Source organism: Drosophila persimilis, unplaced genomic scaffold (assembly GCF_003286085.1).
Source record: "Drosophila persimilis strain 14011-0111.01,24,50 unplaced genomic scaffold, DperRS2 tig00000780-arrow-arrow-pilon, whole genome shotgun sequence".
NCBI classification, from domain to species: domain Eukaryota; kingdom Metazoa; phylum Arthropoda; class Insecta; order Diptera; family Drosophilidae; genus Drosophila; species Drosophila persimilis.
In genome coordinates, this window is record NW_020825353.1 from 780,573 (window position 1) to 799,704 (window position 19,132).

The 19,132-nt window shown below is 46.3% G+C and overlaps 9 protein-coding genes across 14 annotated transcripts; 5 read left to right on the forward strand and 4 right to left on the reverse strand.

Moving 5' to 3' along the window:
* Positions 1-237: 237 nt before the first annotated feature.
* Positions 238-2,075, reverse strand: LOC6602342. Its single transcript, XM_002027340.2, has 3 exons — positions 2,029-2,075; positions 674-757; positions 238-616 (listed from the first exon to the last, which is right to left on the reverse strand). The coding sequence occupies exons 2-3, from the start codon at positions 737-739 to the stop codon at positions 332-334; spliced, it is 351 nt and encodes a 116-aa protein (XP_002027376.1). The 5' UTR covers positions 740-757; positions 2,029-2,075; the 3' UTR covers positions 238-331.
* Positions 2,076-2,578: 503 nt separating this feature from the next.
* LOC6602343 (fibrous sheath CABYR-binding protein) lies at positions 2,579-4,515 on the forward strand. Its single transcript, XM_002027341.2, has 2 exons — positions 2,579-2,617; positions 2,680-4,515. The coding sequence occupies exons 1-2, from the start codon at positions 2,579-2,581 to the stop codon at positions 4,513-4,515; spliced, it is 1,875 nt and encodes a 624-aa protein (XP_002027377.2).
* A 1,919-nt stretch (positions 4,516-6,434) lies between these two features.
* On the forward strand, positions 6,435-6,981 carry LOC6602339. The gene is made up of 2 exons (XM_002027343.2): positions 6,435-6,485; positions 6,551-6,981. The coding sequence occupies exon 2, from the start codon at positions 6,564-6,566 to the stop codon at positions 6,909-6,911; it is 348 nt and encodes a 115-aa protein (XP_002027379.1). The 5' UTR covers positions 6,435-6,485; positions 6,551-6,563; the 3' UTR covers positions 6,912-6,981.
* Positions 6,982-10,367: 3,386 nt separating this feature from the next.
* LOC6602377 (39S ribosomal protein L21, mitochondrial) lies at positions 10,368-11,192 on the reverse strand. The gene is made up of 2 exons (XM_002027345.2): positions 11,098-11,192; positions 10,368-11,025 (listed from the first exon to the last, which is right to left on the reverse strand). The coding sequence occupies exons 1-2, from the start codon at positions 11,165-11,167 to the stop codon at positions 10,481-10,483; spliced, it is 615 nt and encodes a 204-aa protein (XP_002027381.1). The 5' UTR covers positions 11,168-11,192; the 3' UTR covers positions 10,368-10,480.
* A 443-nt stretch (positions 11,193-11,635) lies between these two features.
* LOC6602378 (ruvB-like helicase 2) lies at positions 11,636-13,263 on the forward strand. Its single transcript, XM_002027346.2, has one exon. The coding sequence runs from the start codon at positions 11,717-11,719 to the stop codon at positions 13,163-13,165; it is 1,449 nt and encodes a 482-aa protein (XP_002027382.1). The 5' UTR covers positions 11,636-11,716; the 3' UTR covers positions 13,166-13,263.
* LOC6602379 (lysophospholipid acyltransferase 5) lies at positions 13,248-15,775 on the reverse strand. 2 transcript variants are annotated; one of them, XM_026992732.1, is made up of 4 exons: positions 15,731-15,775; positions 15,392-15,507; positions 14,298-15,328; positions 13,248-14,242 (listed from the first exon to the last, which is right to left on the reverse strand). In XM_026992732.1, exons 2-4 carry the CDS (start codon positions 15,498-15,500, stop codon positions 13,940-13,942), a joined length of 1,443 nt encoding a protein of 480 aa, XP_026848533.1. In that variant the 5' UTR covers positions 15,501-15,507; positions 15,731-15,775; the 3' UTR covers positions 13,248-13,939. The 2 variants fall into 2 exon arrangements, with proteins under 2 accessions (XP_026848533.1, XP_002027383.1); XM_002027347.2 differs by having other exon boundaries at positions 15,636-15,760.
* A 446-nt stretch (positions 15,776-16,221) lies between these two features.
* Positions 16,222-16,995, forward strand: LOC6602380 (BET1 homolog). Of its 4 annotated transcripts, none has more exons than XM_026992737.1 (2): positions 16,222-16,239; positions 16,539-16,995. In XM_026992737.1, the coding sequence occupies exon 2, from the start codon at positions 16,590-16,592 to the stop codon at positions 16,944-16,946; it is 357 nt and encodes a 118-aa protein (XP_026848538.1). In that variant the 5' UTR covers positions 16,222-16,239; positions 16,539-16,589; the 3' UTR covers positions 16,947-16,995. The 4 variants fall into 4 exon arrangements, with proteins under 4 accessions (XP_026848538.1, XP_026848537.1, XP_026848536.1 ...); XM_026992736.1 differs by lacking the exon at positions 16,222-16,239 and adding an exon at positions 16,263-16,306; XM_026992735.1 differs by lacking the exon at positions 16,222-16,239 and adding an exon at positions 16,384-16,422.
* LOC6602381 (protein max) lies at positions 16,960-18,293 on the reverse strand. 2 transcript variants are annotated; one of them, XM_026992733.1, is made up of 5 exons: positions 18,136-18,293; positions 17,966-18,031; positions 17,568-17,675; positions 17,385-17,520; positions 16,960-17,321 (listed from the first exon to the last, which is right to left on the reverse strand). In XM_026992733.1, exons 1-5 carry the CDS (start codon positions 18,178-18,180, stop codon positions 17,173-17,175), a joined length of 504 nt encoding a protein of 167 aa, XP_026848534.1. In that variant the 5' UTR covers positions 18,181-18,293; the 3' UTR covers positions 16,960-17,172. The 2 variants fall into 2 exon arrangements, with proteins under 2 accessions (XP_026848534.1, XP_002027385.1); XM_002027349.2 differs by having other exon boundaries at positions 17,385-17,508; positions 18,136-18,286.
* A 365-nt stretch (positions 18,294-18,658) lies between these two features.
* Positions 18,659-19,127, forward strand: LOC6602382 (SOSS complex subunit C homolog). The gene is made up of 2 exons (XM_002027350.2): positions 18,659-18,802; positions 18,870-19,127. Exons 1-2 carry the CDS (start codon positions 18,677-18,679, stop codon positions 19,119-19,121), a joined length of 378 nt encoding a protein of 125 aa, XP_002027386.1. The 5' UTR covers positions 18,659-18,676; the 3' UTR covers positions 19,122-19,127.
* Positions 19,128-19,132: the final 5 nt, after the last annotated feature.

A 19,132-nucleotide genomic window follows, 5' to 3' on the forward strand; every position in this document is an offset into this window, starting at 1 on the left:
TGCTAAATTTGAATAGTTATCTGCTTAATATGATATCTTGAATATTTCCAAAAATTTACTCATTATCGCTTAAGCGATTCTTAAAACATGTATACCAAACAAGTATTATGTACCAAAGTCGATTATTATATTATTCGTTTTAGCATTTAAACACCTCAATTAATCAATTAAAAAGATTTCTAAGATGCTCTAAATACATATTAGTTTTAATAAATCATTCGAGTGTGTTTAGAATTTACATTTAAGCTCCTTATGAAACACAATCTCTGTAGCTAAAGTATTTGTGGTTATATTTTTGTTTTAAGGGGGGTCAAAATCGAGTGTTAAAATGCTAATCCTTCTGGATATTACGGATTTGAAAATGCTCCAAATTTTTTTGCGGCATGAGGCACATCTTCATATCGCTGGCCAAATGGAATGCCGCATTGAAGGCGGCCATGGGCGATACAGGAGCTGCCTTTTCGGCCGGCATCAGAAATTTGGCAGCCCCGGCGTACGTTTCCTTCTTTGGTCCGAGAGAGGAGGGTATCGATGCCTTATCGACACGTTTGAGGCAATGTTTCTCGATCACAGACTTGCAGCAATCCTGTAGACTCATCACCGTCATTTTGGTGTCCTGTAAAAAATTATATCTTAGAAACGCTTTTGAATGGTTGGTCCTTTAAAGACCCACCTGCTTTTTTGGACCCCCAATTTCGGCGGCTGTCTCAACGATTGAATGCACATTCATCTTATCCATGGTATTTGTTTAATGAAACTTTAAATTAAATACAAATAAATAATAATTATCAGAATGAGTGCAATTTCCATTGTCAGTCGTTTTATAGCCCATTTCTGACAGGCTCAGTATGGTCACACTGTTCCTTTTTTAGGGAACAGCTGATCCGTGAATGTGCAAATCTCTTCTTGGCGGACTCGACTATTAACCCGCATACACGAGTGGGTCAGTGGCCTAACAGATCAACGTAAAAAAAAAGGTTCAAGGCAACTTTTACATGCAAAAAGCAGCACCATACAAATTCTATATCAAAGGGTTCGCTTCTTCCGAGCCTCAATCGGAGGAGCCATGCCGCAGGAGGAAATACACATATTTATTAATTAACCATTATATCCGTTGGACTGGACCGGACTGCCTTCTGACTGATGACTGGGGATGATGCTGCTTCTGGGGAGGCTGTAGCCTGTAGCCTGTAGCCGACTGCTAGCCCATTGATGATAAATGGCTGTCTGAAGTGCAATTTGCATGCGAGTCGAACAAAAAGGCGAGCAGGAGCAGCCAGGGGGGGTATAGAAAATCAGCGGCCAGCATTGATGCCATTGAGAGGCGGACACAAAACATCAGCGGACAAAAGGGGCAGTACGGGATGGCGGGCTGGCCAACCTGTCCGTTGATGAGCATCATTATGCCAAAGTGCGGAAAGGAAGCACTGCCTGGGACATGACATGGCTGTCCGTCGGATCACCGGGCCCGGTCCCGGCCCTGAAGAGTTGACAATTATGACAGGCGCTGGGCAGACAGTCGACATGCGCCGACTCTTCTCTTCTCTTCTGCTGATGCTGCTGCTGCTGATGATGTTTCTGTTGCTGGAATTAACGCCATTTTAATTGAATTTTAATATTTCACTCACGACTCCACAGACGGAAGTGGCAGTGCGGCTGCTGGCTGATGGCTGCCACAAGGGCCACCTTCTGGGTGGGACAAAACCGCAAGTAAAATGCGAGGAGTAGGCAGACCAGCAATAACTGCCCAATGAAATAGCCATTATGGAAATCTGTTGCCACTTTTGGTCCCCACAATGGATAATGACGTATTAAATTTTCGGATCTGCACACGACACACGGAGCCACGGACACACGACACTAAAAACCCTCAATTGCCTGGCAAAATGTGTTTAATGAAGAGCTAAATAATTATATTATTCAACATAATTATCCACATATGTATTTGCCTGTGTGTTGGTGTGTCCGATGACACGACAAGAATTTTCTGGCCACAGCAAATCTGAAAAATACTCGAAAACTACTTACCCCAAAATATTTGCACGGTCCCGTGAGCAAAACTTGAACCAAATTGAACTTTTCACTCAATGAATATTCGGAAACTTCTGTAAAATAATTGACAACTTTTCTTCACACAAATTGTCGCAAAGCTGCCAGCCTTCTAAAACCAGAACGGTTTCGATCAAACTATCAGTAAGGGTATCGTTAATCAGTAACGAAAATAGTGTCTTATGACATTAGACTGGCTAACTCCCGCGCTCTAACTCCGGCTCATTTTCTCGGTGAGAGTGAGAGACATAAATGCTGGGAGCCTCTGCTTCTCTGCGGCCTAAATGATCGAATGTTACACTTTTCCGATCCAATTTTGCATCCTTTTGGAGGCCTGTCTGGAGGTTGGTCTCACGCTCTTCAATTCAAGCTTAGTGGCACACGGCCATAACCTAACTGCCATCTATGTAGTGCTAGAAAATGTGAAAGCAGTGCTGATTCCGTGTGTTGGTAAACAAAAAATTTCTGCGCTCTCGATTTGTTTTATTCTGTGCCTTTCTTTGTTAATTTTGCTATTAAAACCACTAAAATGAATGCTGGACGCAAGGATCAAGAGCAAGCTCAAGCGGTAAGCCAGAAGAATAGCAGCGCACATATGTTTAATCATTATCTAATTGTTTTCCATGACAGGCCGCTGCCCAGTCCGGTCTGAGGCCATCACGACCACCCACTTTCGATCAGCGCATGCAGGCAGTGGAGGAGGGAATCGAAAAACTGGCTGAAATGATCGAGGATTACAAGAGATGTTACCGATCGACTGAACCCGAACCGCAGGCCAAGACGCCGAAGCGCAAAGCAGCGAATGCACCAGTGAATGCACCAGCGAATGCACCAGCGAGTGCACCAGCGAATGCACCAGCGAGTGCACCAGCGAATGCACCAGCGAGTGCACCAGCGAATGCACCAGCGAATGCACCAGCGAGTGCACCAGCGAATGCACCAGCGAATACTCTGGGAAAAAAAGCAACGAATGCAAACGGCAAGGAGCCCCAAGTGAAGAAACCAACGAGCACCAAATCCATGGCACCGACCAGCTACCAAGCCATGGTACAGCCAAAAATCGAAGCCTCACTGACAATGGACCTCACACCAACCATCAAAGCCATTGAGAAGATGTGGCAGCCGAAGCACCAGGTGCAACCAAAGAAGATCAAATTAAGCTCCCAATCTGAGGCACCATTGAAGATCAGACTGGAACTGGAAGGCTCTGAGGACATGGCGCCACCGAAGACAGAATCCGTGGAATCGACTAGCACCCAGACTATGGCACTAAAGAAGATCAAAGGAAGCTCCCAATCTGAGGCACCACTGAAGATCAAACTGGAACTGGAAAGCCCAGAGGGCATGTCGCCACCGAAGATAGAATCCGTGGAATCGACTAGCACCCAGGCTATGGCCAAACTGGAACTGGAAAGCCCAGGGGGCATGTCGCCACCGAAGATAGAATCCGTGGAATCGACTAGCACCCAGGCTATGGCCAAACTAGAACTGGAAAGCCCAGGAGGCATGTCGCCACCGAAGATAGAATCCGTGGAATCGACTAGCACCCAGGCTATGGCACCAAAGAAGATCAAAGGAAGCTCCCAATCTGAGGCACCATTGAAGATCAGACTGGAACTGGAAGGCTCTGAGGACATGGCGCCACCGAAGACAGAATCCGTGGAATCGACTAGCACCCAGTCTATGGCCAAACTGGAACTGGAAAGCCCAGGGGGCATGTCGCCACCGAAGACAGAATCCGTGGAATCGACTAGCACCCAGGCTATGGCCAAACTGGAACTGGAAAGCCCAGGAGGCATGTCGCCACCGAAGATAGAATCCGTGGAATCGACTAGCACCCAGGCTATGGCACCAAAGAAGATCAAAGGAAGCTCCCAATCTGAGGCACCATTGAAGATCAGACTGGAACTGGAAGGCTCTGAGGACATGGCGCCACCGAAGACAGAATCCGTGGAATCGACTAGCACCCAGGCTATGGCCAAACTGGAACTGGAAAGCCCAGGGGGCATGTCGCCACCGAAGATAGAATCCGTGGAATCGACTAGCACCCAGGCTATGGCCAAACTGGAACTGGAAAGCCCAGGGGGCATGTCGCCACCGAAGATAGAATCCGTGGAATCGACTAGCACCCAGTCTATGGCCAAACTGGAACTGGAAAGCCCAGGGGGCATGTCGCCACCGAAGATAGAATCCGTGGAATCGACTAGCACCCAGGCTATGGCACCAAAGAAGATCAAAGGAAGCTCCCAATCTGAGGCACCACTGAAGATCAAACTGGAACTGGAAAGCCCAGAGGGCATGTCGCCACCGAAGATAGAATCCGTGGAATCGACTAGCACCCAGGCTATGGCACCAAAGAAGATCAAAGGAAGCTCCCAATCTGAGGCACCATTGAAGATCAAACTGGAACTGAAAGTCGAGGACTCACGGCAAAAAGACGATGATCCAGCCAATAATTCCATTTAGATGTTGCAGCACGAGTAATCGGTTGAACATTTTAACCAAGAGAACCCCTTCGACAGGGCACAACTGAAGAAGGGACACGTGAATTTTTCTTTTTATTAGACACTATGAAAGTGTGATGAGGATGGTCGAAAACTAGAGACCTGTTAAAGACTATTAGTTCTATAAATGAAGTAAAACCTTTAATCATTTCTATGTGCTCATTTTTCCAGATGAAGACACTAAATTAATTTCTATAATTTCCAGAAAAAACACACCCAGTCTTAGATATACTTACATATTTACATATCAACCAAAATTGAGTGCCAAAACCTATTTTCAAACTAATTTGTTAACGAACTTAATCTTTTTCTAAATATAACTATGTTAAAGCGCATACATTTTATGAAATTGTTGTGCCAAGAATTCCCATGTGGATGCATAGAATCATCCGCAGGTTCAATATTGAAATGCTGTATACATATATATAGGCAGGGAGCTGTACGAATACATGATCAAATATTTTGTCACGACCAACAATTTCCGAGTGGCTGCACCGCCCCGCCCAGTGGGGCAGGGCCGGTTCCCATGGCCAAATATTAAATGGCATTGTGACAAAACGCAACGACAACTGCCGGCTACTGAAACTGTCAACTATCGATGGAGGTTGGTGGTGGTGGTGGTGCTGCTTGATGATGATGACGTGTTTGGGAGACGGACCCATGGAAGGACCCCGCTTGCAATCAGATTCAGAGCCAAACTGCAGTTGACAATTTCTTCGTGTAACATGCAAATTTCAACGAATTTCAATCACAATTTCGCCCGCTTGCCCCGCCTCACTTTCTGTGCGCACAGAGTGCGTATGAGCAATGAAAAAGTAATTAAATTTAACAGAACTCGACGAGTGAGAGGCACTGCGGGCGAGTCCTGCCCAGGGCCCAGGGCCCAGGCTAGTTAGACAGCGCTCACACACACAGACCAAAAAAGAAAAGCGATTGGGGGAAAACTGTCATTATTAACGCATTGAAAGCCGTGGCCTGACAGCTGGTGTTCGTTCCCCCCTTCGAAAAAAAACGAAAGAGAATCGGAATAGGGTGTGTAGGGGGGTAGGGAGGTAGGTGGTAGGTGGTAGGTGGCATGTTGACACTTTGCCGAGGACCAAATGACATTTATTGAAATTTCATCATTAAAAGCTGGCACCAGGAAAGAGTCGAGTGGCGTCGATGGGGAAGCCAAACTGTTTGTCAACTTTGCTGCTTGTCGAACTTATTTAAATTCGAATTGTGACACGTGCAGAGAGGGGTGGAGCTGGAGCTGGAGCACATACTAGATTGTCATATCACCCATCATCATCAGAGATGGTTATCGGTAGAGGCGTTGGTTGGGCACAACCCTTCGTTGGCCTCTTCAATCGGGGAAAAATCACTCTTTTTGGCATCGCAAACAACAATTCAGTGAACAGAAAAATATCCCCAAGGAATAGATCAAGCATTTTTTTCCCCCTCCCCCAACCATATTTTTGCATAATTTGCATGGAAAAAGTTTTCAAGTTATGCGTAAGGTGACAGAAAACATCATCATCATCATCATCCCCTCAATGGAGAATGATATGTGAGTTTATAATTTGAATGTAATATGCTTTAGGGCAAATTGGGGGCTGGGGTCTGGGCTTGGATCCATATATAATGCGATAGGAATACATATTTGCATGAGGGTCGATGGCAAAGTTCCAGAATCAGGGGTACATCTAAATTTTCGTTTGATTTCGATTTCTTGGGACCGACTTTTGTGGTTGAATTTTAAGGACCGAAAAGTAAGCCTTTTGTGTGCCTTGCCAAAGCTGTTAGTAATACAAAAATAAGGTTAGATCCCCCTCCTCTTGCCCTACCTGCCACTTTTGACAGGCGTAAGGCGTTAGTATATCGGAAAACTGTAAAATCATTCGGAAATTCCAAGAGACGACGTATTTGCTCTAAATATACAGATAATAGCACGTAAGTTTTGTGATAGTTTTAGCCGCATTCAAGGGCTTGAAAAGTAAAAGACTGGCGTCCCTCAGGCCCCTCTCTAAAATGAGCGAACAGGAAGCAAACGAAGCAAACGAACAGATGGCGACTGGTGGCGACAATCCAGAAGAACCATTGAGCTGCGTGGTTATGCTGAGTAGTTATCTCACCTCCAATTCGACAATAACTCTCAGCGAGTTCCGCAAGTATGGCATCCACGATGGCTACAAGTACGTCCCAAAGGCTAAAGATGTCGTGCCGCCCTATTGTGTAGTGCATTATTTGGCCGAGAAGAACATGAACCTGGCCGTGATAAACGATGTTAAACTCTTTTTGGAAGACAATCCAGAGATTGAGTTTGAATCGACCAACTTGGATGCCGATGCCGCGTCCGATGCGGAGCCTGATCCTTAAGAGCACTGATCCCTGTTCAAACAAGAAGAATAAATGTAGAAAAGTCCAATAAAATTGGAATTAGAATCAATTGCCCACCAGTGGCCCCCTGACTTTGACACTTAAGCGTTGTGTTTGTGTTTCTGTTTGCATCCCCCGAAGACCCCGAGGCGTAGCCCACAAAGCCACCCCCATTAACATTCCCTTGGAATCTTTTTCCATCTACTCCCCACCCTTCTGTCACTTCTTCTGGGGATCTGACCAGCCTGAGGGCGCGAAAAGGCTCGTCTCGACTCGACTCGAGCGAGGACCATGGACCGGGGACCGGGGTTCTAATCAAAAATGCAATGTTTGGCTTGGTTAAGCGGAAATCGGTAGATTGCGTTCGCACAGTTTTCGCTTGTTGATATTAACACATTCCCCCCCCATCGACCCGTTGGCCCATCATCGGCCTTCGAATTGCGTGGGGGATGGCAGGAAAAACAGGGTGGGGGTCGGAGGTGGGTTAATGAAACGTCACAGATGATGATGACGGCGACGTTGGCATAAGATTTCAATGATATGTCAAAACTGAGTGATGCCGGGATGATGGATGGGTGGTCATAACACAGAGTGTATCCTTCCTCGACCACTCTCACCCTTTGCCCCTTTTTGCGCCACCCACCCATGCATCACACGCTTCTACGCATAAATTTACGGAAAATTTTTGGCCAGCTTGAGCCGCATTTACATGGGATTTGCTGCGAGGGGCGAAAGTACGAAAGCGCAGGAATGGGTGGGTGGGCTTAGGTGGAGAAAGGACGCTGGAAGACAAACAAACCCGGCATCCGCTCGGTGGCAATTTCCGTTTTGTCACTTAACGCACATCAAATGCAATTTTCCCTGGGCAAATAACATAATCAGGATAAGGACAGCCACAGCAACAGAAACAGTAGGGGAAAGGGGAACAGGGGAACGGGGGAGCGGGGGAATGGGGTAATGGGAGTAGCATCAGGTGGAACATTTTATCACCTAAAACCGTTTCAATTTGTGCCTTCCATGTACCTACATATTTATTTTCTGCCAAAACCATATTGAAATTTGATTTGTCGCTCGGCAAAGTGCAGCGTTACACCGTATCCCGTGATGTGATGTGATGGATATTTGAGCAAAACTTGCCCGGAAGTGTGTCGACAATTGAATTTGTGCTGGTGCTGCTGCGTGTGCAATTTGCGACAAATTTGATGTGGCACCATCGCCCCTAGGACGCCTTCCTGCATCCTGCCTTCTGCTAGGAGCCCTGCACAGAAGGAGAGGTGGACCATAATTTTTAATGGCATTTTTATATGGAGCGAAAGTGATTTTATTTAGAAGGTGCCACCAGACCTGATATGACCAGACACGAAGGTGTCGCTTTTAATTTATGGTTAAGGCGGGTTGATTGACGGCCGGGAGGGACGGTGCGGGGCGGGAGAACTACTGGATCAGACTATAGTATAATCTCAGAGAGAGCGGCCGAGCTGGAGTGGCTTTTGATTCGTCCGAGCCTTCTTAAACTGATTTGGAAAACAGTCTAAAGCTGAGTTGGCTTAAAAAACGTATGGATTGGTCCAGGTCATGCATTCAACCCGATCTGCAACATTTCCACTCGGATGTAAAGCAAACCGGAAAGGCCACACGGAATGGGGCCAGGGAAAAGTAAAAGCTCAAAAGTAAACGCCTTTGGTTAGTGAAAAGTGAAACAGAAACGCAAACAAATACGACAGCAGACGACTCAGGACCAACTTACATCTGCTGATAAAGAAGGTGGCAGCCAGCAGGAGCCTCTCACCTGGTGGGTAGCAGCTACCGTAGCCCCGTCTCTTTTAATGAAAGATGACAACAACAACATAGACGATAAAAGGTTGTCATTAAAATTGCAGTGGTTGCTGCTGCCGCTGCTGCTGCCGCTGCTGCTGCTGCTGCTTCATTAGAGACTGCGACTGCTCTTTGTTGGGGTGAGTGTGGTGTGCGTGTGTGCGGCGGGAAGCTGACGAGAGGTTGCACATAAAGTAGGTTGGCGTTTTGGGTAAATACAACGGCAAATGGAATGGCGACGCAGCTGTAAAAGTCATTGAATCAAGATGAAAGTGGAATTTCTAATTGAAAGAGACAGTAGAAGGGCAACCATCTTCAAAAGGTTTGAATTGCGCACCAGGGGCTGCCCCACAATCAGAAAATATTGATATCGTTGCCAGACACACAAAAACGTAAGCGCAAAAAGGTTGCCAGACGAGTGGAATATTTTAAAATGACAGTGCTGCCAGAAAGATATATTCACAAGACCCTAATCATATGCAATAATATGTCTAAAACATAACAATCTGAAATAATTTCTATATTAATTACGTTTTAAAACCACTTGGAAAAACAGTTTCTTCATAAAGATCAACGAAATAGGGTATACCTGTGCCCAAACTCCGGTTGACGTGACATTTCATATTCACTTACGTTGCCACTGTTTTTTTGTTGACCTTTTTTGTTTAAACCTTGTTTTATACACTATACAATAAAAGAGAGTACCTAAAAGTACTCAATCAGGTAAAAAATGTATTCATCAATGGTCTTAAATGACATGGGCAGAGCTAAAGGTTTTAGTTAGGCAGCATTATTCAACGGAATAAAGATATTGAACAATTGGAACGATTTTTCTCTTACGTTTTATTACGTTTCAATTGTTCGACCTTTTTCGTTAAAACCTTTTTTCAAGCAAAATCCAAAAAAAGCAAGTATTAAAAATAAGCCAGTTAAGTAGAAAATTGATTCATCAATTGTATAAAATTATGTGGGCATGGCTAAATATTCTATATAGCTAGTAATATTCGACGGAATAAAGAATTGAGCAATTGGAACGATACTCGTTTTTTTATGCTACTGTTGTATGAGCAAAAGTGCCTTGTGCCTCTGCCTACAGTGGCTTCAAATGACAGTAAGTCCTGATGGCACAGGGCACTCCCCAAAAACAGCCGCTGTTCCACGGCTATTCCGTAATTTTCACCTTCTTTGCACTTACAGTTAAAGTCGAGCCACAGAGTCTGCAGTTGCGATGCCAACACAACCTGCGGCGCTCTTTGGCGCAGTTGTGGCCCACTACTCCTGAGACCACCCCGGAGCAACAATCCGACTACAGAGCAGACCACGCTGGATACGGATCTCCCAACGGCCATGAAGAATCTGCGCTGCTTTGCCGACTGGGCCAGTAAGAACCATAGCTAGACTATCACCATGCACGGTGATTACTTCAGGTACGTGTTTGCGGTCAGATCGTTACCTGGAACTTACCCATTATGATGATGTAATGGAAACTGGGACCCACACTGGCTACAGGCAACACCATCTTCCTAAAGCCAGCCGAGCAGTCAATTTGGTGCGGTGTCTGGTTTCGGTAGAGCCGGCGCTTCCCTGGCTAATCACGCAGATGTCGACAAAGTAGCCAATTTATAAACTTATAACCAACACTTATCATAGATTTGGATATATTTTCCTTGATAAACAGCTTTTAGTAGTATCTGGTCACGGAAATCACTTCATTCGATCAAATACAAAAAGAAAAAAAAAAAACAGATTTTAAACTAAAACAAGCGCCTTGAGGGCTCCTTTTCCGCCTCTGAACTGGCATCCACTGGGCGGGCCAGCTCAATGGAGTTGATCCGTATCATGGTATTGGGCGAACGCTGGAAATTGATTCGCATATACTGTTTCCTGCGCTTCTTCCTGAAGTGTGTCTTCGTGTGGGTCAGAGTCTTCTCGACAACGGTGGCCTTCACTGTGACCAGGCCGGACTCCAGGATGGGACGTCCGATCAGGGTGAAGTCGCGAGCCCCGGCCAGCAGTACCTTATCCAGGCTGATCTCGTCGCCTATCGTAGGCGGCCAGTAGCCCTCCACCAGGATGATGTCGCCGGCGGTGATCTTGAACTGTTTTCCACAGAGATGGACCACGGCAAAGAGGCGGCCCTGCTCCATTTTGGCCACCTGTTGATTGACCCTCTCGCAGATGCTCTGGCACTCCTTCTGCTGATCTTTGGCAATGGCTGCCACATCAATCGCGGCGTCGGCGGTGGCAGGTTTGTTTTGTTGCCACAAAGCCGGTGCCAGACTCAAGGAGCGCATGGCGCCTGGGAGGGGGAGAGACGCATAGGGAATGGTTATGTCATATTGTTTGGAGTTTTTATTTATGCTGCACTTACCCGTCAGCGCAGAAGATCGTGTCGGGGCCTGGCGCAGCACTTGGCGCACAGTTTGCGCAAGAAACGACATTTTCTATGTTGGTTTTAACTTAAAAATACATAAAATTGTTCAACGAAAACGGTGGAGGAACGAGTCAGAACAGCTGTTACAGTGTTGTAATCGATAATATTATGAAAAATAACAACAGATGGCGTAATTTGGTCTCTTTCTAGTTCTAGTATATTTGACTATTTTTCAGGTTTACATGCTGATAATTACAACCAATATGTAGCTAATATATAGCTACCGTGTAGCTACCACATAGAAATTAACATTTTTTCTTACCTTTCTTGCTTAAATCGAATTTTAAAAACAATCCAATAAAGCTCCCTTCGTATATTCATCGGTATATTTAAGGTATATTTTGAAAATGAGACCGTATACTCGGTATATTTCTGTCGTATTTTCTAGTATTTTTTAGGGTTCGCTGTTACCGTACAAATATTAGAAACAACGCGGCCCGGCACTAAAACTTCACATTCATATCCTAGGCAACTGGTTTTCACTTTATAAACAATTTGCTAGCAGCCGCATAGAATCAACTAAGATAACTTTCCAGTAATTTCTCCTAAAATAAAAATGACTGAAGCCGAGAAAATCGAAGTACGCGACATAACGCGTATTGAGCGCATTGGAGCCCACTCGCACATTCGCGGACTGGGCTTGGACGATGTCCTCGAGGCACGTGCTGTGTCGCAAGGCATGGTGGGGCAGAAGGACGCTCGCCGTGCCGCTGGCGTCGTTGTGCAGATGGTGCGCGAGGGAAAGATTGCCGGACGCTGCATTCTGCTCGCTGGCGAGCCGAGTACCGGCAAAACAGCCATTGCCGTGGGCATGGCCCAGGCCCTGGGCACTGAGACTCCATTCACCAGCATGTCTGGCTCGGAGATCTACTCGCTGGAGATGAGCAAGACGGAGGCCTTGTCCCAGGCCCTGCGCAAGAGCATCGGTGTGCGCATCAAGGAGGAGACTGAGATCATTGAAGGCGAGGTGGTGGAGATACAGATCGAACGCCCGGCCACCGGCACTGGCCAGAAGGTGGGCAAGGTCACCCTGAAGACCACTGAGATGGAGACCAACTACGATCTGGGCAACAAGATCATCGAGTGCTTCATGAAGGAGAAGATCCAGGCCGGCGATGTCATCACCATTGACAAGGCATCCGGCAAGGTCAATAAGCTGGGACGCAGCTTCACCCGTGCCCGGGACTACGATGCCACCGGGGCCCAGACACGCTTTGTCCAGTGCCCCGAGGGCGAGCTCCAGAAGCGCAAGGAAGTGGTCCACACTGTGACCCTCCACGAGATCGACGTGATCAACAGCCGCACCCATGGCTTCCTGGCCTTGTTCTCGGGCGACACTGGCGAGATCAAGCAGGAGGTGCGCGACCAGATCAACAACAAGGTGCTGGAATGGCGTGAGGAGGGCAAGGCCGAGATAAATCCGGGAGTGCTGTTCATCGACGAAGTCCACATGCTGGATATTGAATGCTTCTCGTACTTGAATCGTGCCCTGGAGTCGGACATGGCTCCGGTGGTGGTGATGGCCACCAATCGCGGCATCACACGCATTCGCGGCACCAACTACCGCAGTCCCCATGGCATACCCATCGATCTGCTCGATCGCATGATCATCATACGCACCGTTCCCTACTCGGAGAAGGAGGTGAAGGAGATCCTTAAGATTCGCTGCGAGGAGGAGGACTGCGTCATGCACCCGGATGCCCTGACCATCCTGACACGCATCGCCACCGACACTAGTCTGCGCTATGCCATCCAATTGATAACCACGGCCAACTTGGTTTGTCGCCGTCGCAAGGCCACCGAGGTCAACACCGAAGACGTCAAGAAGGTCTATTCGCTGTTCCTGGACGAGAATCGTTCCAGCAAGATCCTGAAGGAGTACCAGGACGACTACATGTTCAGCGAGATTACCGAAAAGGAGGAGGACTTTGGCATTGGCGGTGGCGGTGGGTCCAAGCGTCGCCTGGATATTGGCGGCGGCGATGCCGAGGCCATGGAGCATTAACTTAAGTCCCCTAGCATCCTCCCAGTACATTCTAATTTCTATTGATATTTCTAGTTTTTTGTTCAATAAATAAGTCTTCGCCTTGTATCTAAAAATAAGGTAATTGCGTTTATTTCGTGTTTCTCCTGCTATCAATGAAGATATGCACATTTCGCAAAGGTCTCTCCCGGTCTCTCGGTCTCCTCCGACAGGATGTTCCGTGGGCATGTGAAAATATATATAGTACATGTATATATGTATGAATCTTTGCGTATGGTATAAAATTGTCTTTATAGCTTAGATTTAAGTCTCGTCGGGTGGTGTTCGTTTAAGATGGCTGCAGGATAAGCAAACAAAATAAGAAATAGTTACGACTCCTCCGGACTATCATACAAGTGGGCATTAAGAAGTCTTAGATGGTGAGCGGGGCTTGGTTAGTTACTAATTGAACGAACATTTGCTGTGTCAACACTTATATAATTTACAAATCTATAGGTATCATATTACATATTTAAGACTCTGCAGTGCGCTTCGGGCAGTATAAGACAGCTGTCCCATTCTTTATGAAACACACTGCGTGTGTATTTTGGGGATAAGTTCTCCTCTCCTTTGACTAGGCAATCGAATCGATATTTGCGTGTGTTTTTGTGTTTAACAAATCTCCGTTTACAGTGGCATATTATTTGGTAGGAAACTACTTGATTTGGTTAGTAGATTAATAAAAAGAATATGGATCCATCATTAGTACTAATTCCAAACAATGTTCGTGAGGCAAAAACTAAAAACTCTTCGTTTCTACTGAGTCTTCTTCCCGCCGGTGGCGTCGGCACTGCTCTTGCCGCCGAAGCGCGACAAGTACAGATAGCTCTGATAGAAGGCTGCCCAGATGAGTAGCCAGATGAAGCCATAATAGTTCACGGCTTCAAAGACTACGATCCAGCGCTCGTACTTGAGGAACACAAAGGATGCCAGACACCAACCCATGTAGACGATGTTGTAGGACTTCAGGGTGGCGAAGTACAGAATTTTGTAGACATCCGAGCTGTTCAGGAAGTTACCATATCGGGGCAGGACAACCTTGTCGTAGAAGTTTGTGATCTGAAAAAAGGGAATGCTTAAATTTGGATCTAAAGATCATGAGAGCCTCACTCACCTGCTTCTCTGTGCTGACAACCATATACTCCATGAGGAAAGCCATGTAGTAGCCACTGTGATAGCCATGCCAGATGGCCAGGAAACCCAGGGCCGCTCCATAGCTGATCGTGCGATTGTTGAGGAACTTCAAGCGCTTGTATATATACTGTCCCACCCACTGGTTCGTGTTCACATTGAAGCTCTGCACATAGTGCTCCATGGTGTTGCCCGTTTCCAGCAGGACCAGCTTCACATTGCTGCAGCCAGACCAGTCGGGCTCGCCATGCTCATCCGTGCCCTTGTAGGTGAAACCAATGTAGATGAGGGCGCCCTCGGTGAGGAGCCAGCACGAGATGTACTTGTACAGGCTGAACTTTGCCCAAAAACCGAGCAGGTAGATCCGCTTGATGAATCCCACCTTGGCGAACTCTGGGCTAAGGAAGTACGAGTCGGGCAGGACGCTCAGTCCCACCTGACAAACGATTAGATAGAACACGCCAGCAGCCAGGCGACGCATGCCCGCCTCCACATTGCCCTCGTGCCTTCGGTAGTCTCCGTTGATAAAGTTCTGGTAGCGACGCATGGGAAACTGAGGTCCTATCAGGAAACCGCTGGGGAAGTACGCGAATGCCAAGAGCTCCAAAAGCGATGGCACCTGCGGCAGAGCAGTTTCCTTTTGTTCCTTGGACAGAGCCTCATTTGACTTGAGACCGTCGGAGATGTCGAAGCCGAAGCCAATCATGCGCAGCACCAAAATGCAGTGCGGCATCGTCCACAGAATGTCATACTCGTTGCTGGATGTGTAAAAGTAGCCAAGCAGCAAGTAGGTCATGTGGAACGCGAAGTTCAGCCCAATCAAAAGCTTGATGTTCTGTCGCAAGAACAGGACCAGCAGATATGTTACGAGAATGCCCAGCAGCGAGTGATATGTGCCGACGCCGTAGTTGAAGTAGCAGAGGCCAGCTCCACAGGTGAAGAAGAATACGTGATGCAGCATCTTCAAGGGTAAATCTGCAACATATTTGGTGTAGAGCGCAGCGATGGGATAGCCTGGAAAGGAGAGAGAGACAAAGAAGTTAAATTTGATAAATACTAACCGATCGGAATACTCACCAGCCATAAGTGTTAGTAGAAGACGCAGTGCCTCCGTCGATACGCCCCCTAGCTCGGCTATGGAGCCCATCAGCCCCGCATCGGGTGAGTCCTCCAAACTTTCAGTCATGCTAAATCTGGGCAAAGAGTTAACAAACGTAAGGGCTCTTATCAGTTATAGTTATGGCTGGGATTCACTCGCGGTGTTTAATGGTTCAATGTGCCCCCAGGCTTATCACATTTAATTGTTATTGTTGTATATTACGCAAACTGATTGTTTCCTGATCGCTGAGAGCGGGAGAGTGGGAGGGCGAGAGCGATGCAATGCAGAGAGAAGCGAAGCAATAAAATCGAGCGCACTTGGTCAGGGTCAGTGGAAATCGATGCCACAACCAGTGGCTATTGGCTACTACAATGAATGACGCACTTGTGGTCTGGCCGCCGAAGGCTTGAATGTTTTATACTTATTGATTTGCAAACCAACCTAAAACAAGTAAGTGTATTTGTGACAACCAATTCTACGTAAACCTGTGAATGACAAGTGGAAAAAGTAAACAGAAGATTTTCCTTCCTCTCTAGGTTACACACCTTGCATTCTAGTATATTTTGTTTAGTATTTTTGTGCATTTTCTGATATGTTTAAGCATTTTCCAGTATTTATGAATTCACCTCGTTGTGCTAACACACCAATGAACAAATCGTGTAGTTATACACGGCAAGATTATTTTTGTTGAACTCCCTTTTTGTTTAAACCTTATTTTATGAACAATCGAATAAAAGGGATTACTTAAAACTATCCAATTTTGTATAATATTGAATAATTTATCGGATAAAATTACATATTCACTGCTGAGTGTCCCAACTAGCTAGTAAGACTAAACAGAATATAAAAATCGAGGAATATCATTTGTGGGGAAAGCAAAAATAACGACTTAGGTAAAATTCTTCATATTTAGTTCGTTGTTTCGAAGAGTGACAGACAGATAATACTAGGCCAAATTAAATGTATTTCATTTGAGTCATAGTAAGCCAAATTGAGTGTCAAAAGTCAGGTCAGAAGGCCACTGGTGGGCAAAAAAAGCAACAGCCTTCATATTTGCTTCGCCTCTGGGTAGGCGTCTTCTTCGTTTACGTGTCACTTTAATTTAAATTTCTCCCTCTCCATTAGGCCGTCAAGAGTAAATAAGTTAATGCAAAACTGGCACACACCGGGAGCAACATGCGACGCACCAACAACTATCCTTACCAACCGCTGAACCAACAGCCATCTGGTCCCAGTCCGGCTGGTCATGATGCGCTCGAGGCGGAGAACGAGCGCGCCGCCGAGGAGCTCAAACAGAAAATAGGCGCCCTCAAGTCCTTAACCATTGACATTGGGAACGAAGTGCGCTACCAGGATAAGCTACTGCGTGGCATTGACGACGACATGGATCGGACATCGGGGTTCCTGGGCAACACAATGACGCGAGTCGTCCGCCTGGCCAAACAGGGTGGCGGGGCCAAACAGATGTGCTACATGTTCCTCTTTGTGCTTGTGGTGTTCTTGTTGCTCTGGCTGACGCTAAAGTTCAAATAATAGTCGGCCGCTGTTACTTTCTAAAATATATACTAACAATCTTTATTAATTAATGGAGCAAAGCTTTGTTCAAAGTACAAAAGATTTACACATGCACGCATTAAGGTATAGTTGGAGGATTTGGTGGTGACGGAGGGACGCACTTCGGACTCGATGCCCATCTGATGATAATCCACATAATTTCGTGGGGCCTTATAGCTAATATGATAATTCACATAATTGGCAGCTATGCGTGGAAAGTTTTCATCTTTTTGTTGCGCCTACTGGAATCTGGCAGTTCTAGATCCTCGTCCTCTACGTCGTCACTGCACACATCATCCTCGCTCAGGAGATCGGGGTAGACATCACCATTCATGCCACCTTCCATGGCACGAACTGTTGGAAAAGAGTCAGTGTTAGTGTGTTGCTTGATGCGGAGATACATCTTCGAACACTTACTCTGCTGATCCAGTAGGATATTCTGTTTCTTGATCTCGTCAATGTCTTTTTGATTTTCATTGATTTTCTTCCTCATCGTCTGTATGCATTCCGTGGTCCTCTTGAGTATCTGAGCACGACTAGCCTGTGGAAAAGTCTGATACAATTACAGGCTCGAGTGATTCACCCAACTGTTGCGCTCACCTTCTCCCCCTTCAGCGTGGGCACTGCCTCCCGCAGGTTGGTGAAGCTCTCCTTGATGTGGTCTCTTCTTCGCCTCTCCAGCGCATTATGATGTGCTCTCTTCTCGGCCTGTAAATATTTATTTAAGAATATTTCGGTGTGGTCAGTGAAGGTGGAAGGGGGGGACGGGGGATTTGTTAAGGCCAACAACTACATGTGCGTGTTGTTTATCAACAAAAGACAACGTGCGCAGGTGCAGGGTATATTAAATGGAAGGTTAGGCAGTCTAACATCTCTTTCTAGCTGTCACACAACGAGAACAAATTTCTGTGTGTCTGCGAGACGGAGGGCCAAGGTTAGGCTACCTTCTTGCTAATATACCCTGGGCATTGCCTCTTTCTTCCCTTTATAGCTGTTACCTGTGTAAAATTTGCTGTATTCGTGTGACGAGACGAGCCCAACCCCGTATCCGAGTCGCCATCGTCCTGGAAGATATGAATTAATGTTGTACAACTTTGTATGCATATATACATTAGGTATACATATACATCTGTTTATATGTACTTTAATGTAGTTTACAATTGCTTACGTCACTCTCAATATCGATATCTCTGTCGTCATCGCTCATACTCATGGCTGCACAGTTGTTGCCTAGCCGAAACACAGACGCACTTGATTAACTGTATTCGAGAGAAGGGGCGAAGATTGCGAACAATACTGCAACTGTTTGTTGTGTTGTTGTTCTTAACTGTAATTGTCAGAGTTTTTTTGTTGTTGCTTCCAGCGCACGTTCTTCGAAATGAATGCGGTCGCGGTGAATGGCAGGGCTGGATAACCACCGAAACTAGTGGTTTCAAGTAGTTCGGTAATGAACAAACAACAATGACCTTTTTAGAACCGAAATAATCCTAAAGTGGCTTGAAAATGGTAATACCATACGTAATACAAATAATTACTAAATGTAATTAGAAAAGTTAGTAAACAGGTACAAAAAAACATACGAAATAAGAAGCTTAGCAGTTCGAGGAACCTGTTCCGTAAACCAGTTCACAGTTCACAAAGGCTGCGGTGTTCAAAGAACATAGTTTTCATTTCTTTCTTCATTTTCTCAGAGAATTTTCACTTATTTCATGGCTTTTCCGACAACAAGTGCACAGCAAGCCGAAACAAACCGAAAGATACTCGAGGACATCCAGACCAAAAAGCAGCTGCTTGCTGGCGGGATAATTAACCTGGGACTGAGCAACACAAATCAAGTGCGCACGTCGATTTCTCCAGAGGATTCACGTATTTTTTACTAACAATTATTCTCAATTTATGTAGATGCCCTCTCCTCAGTTGCTCGGCCAGCCGACAGTAGCACCTGAATTCCTACCGCAGGGCGTGGGCTTACCCACAAATGCCACGCCGCCCCGATCCGCATTTAACCCTACCAGTTCCACCACTTTGGGCTTCTTTATCCCCCAAGATTCGTATTTTGGAAACAGCTTCATTCCCGTGCTTCCTCGCCTGGAGCCCTTACCGACGACCACAGCCCCGGCCACGACGACGGCCAGCCACATCGCACCCAAATAACCGAACTCCCA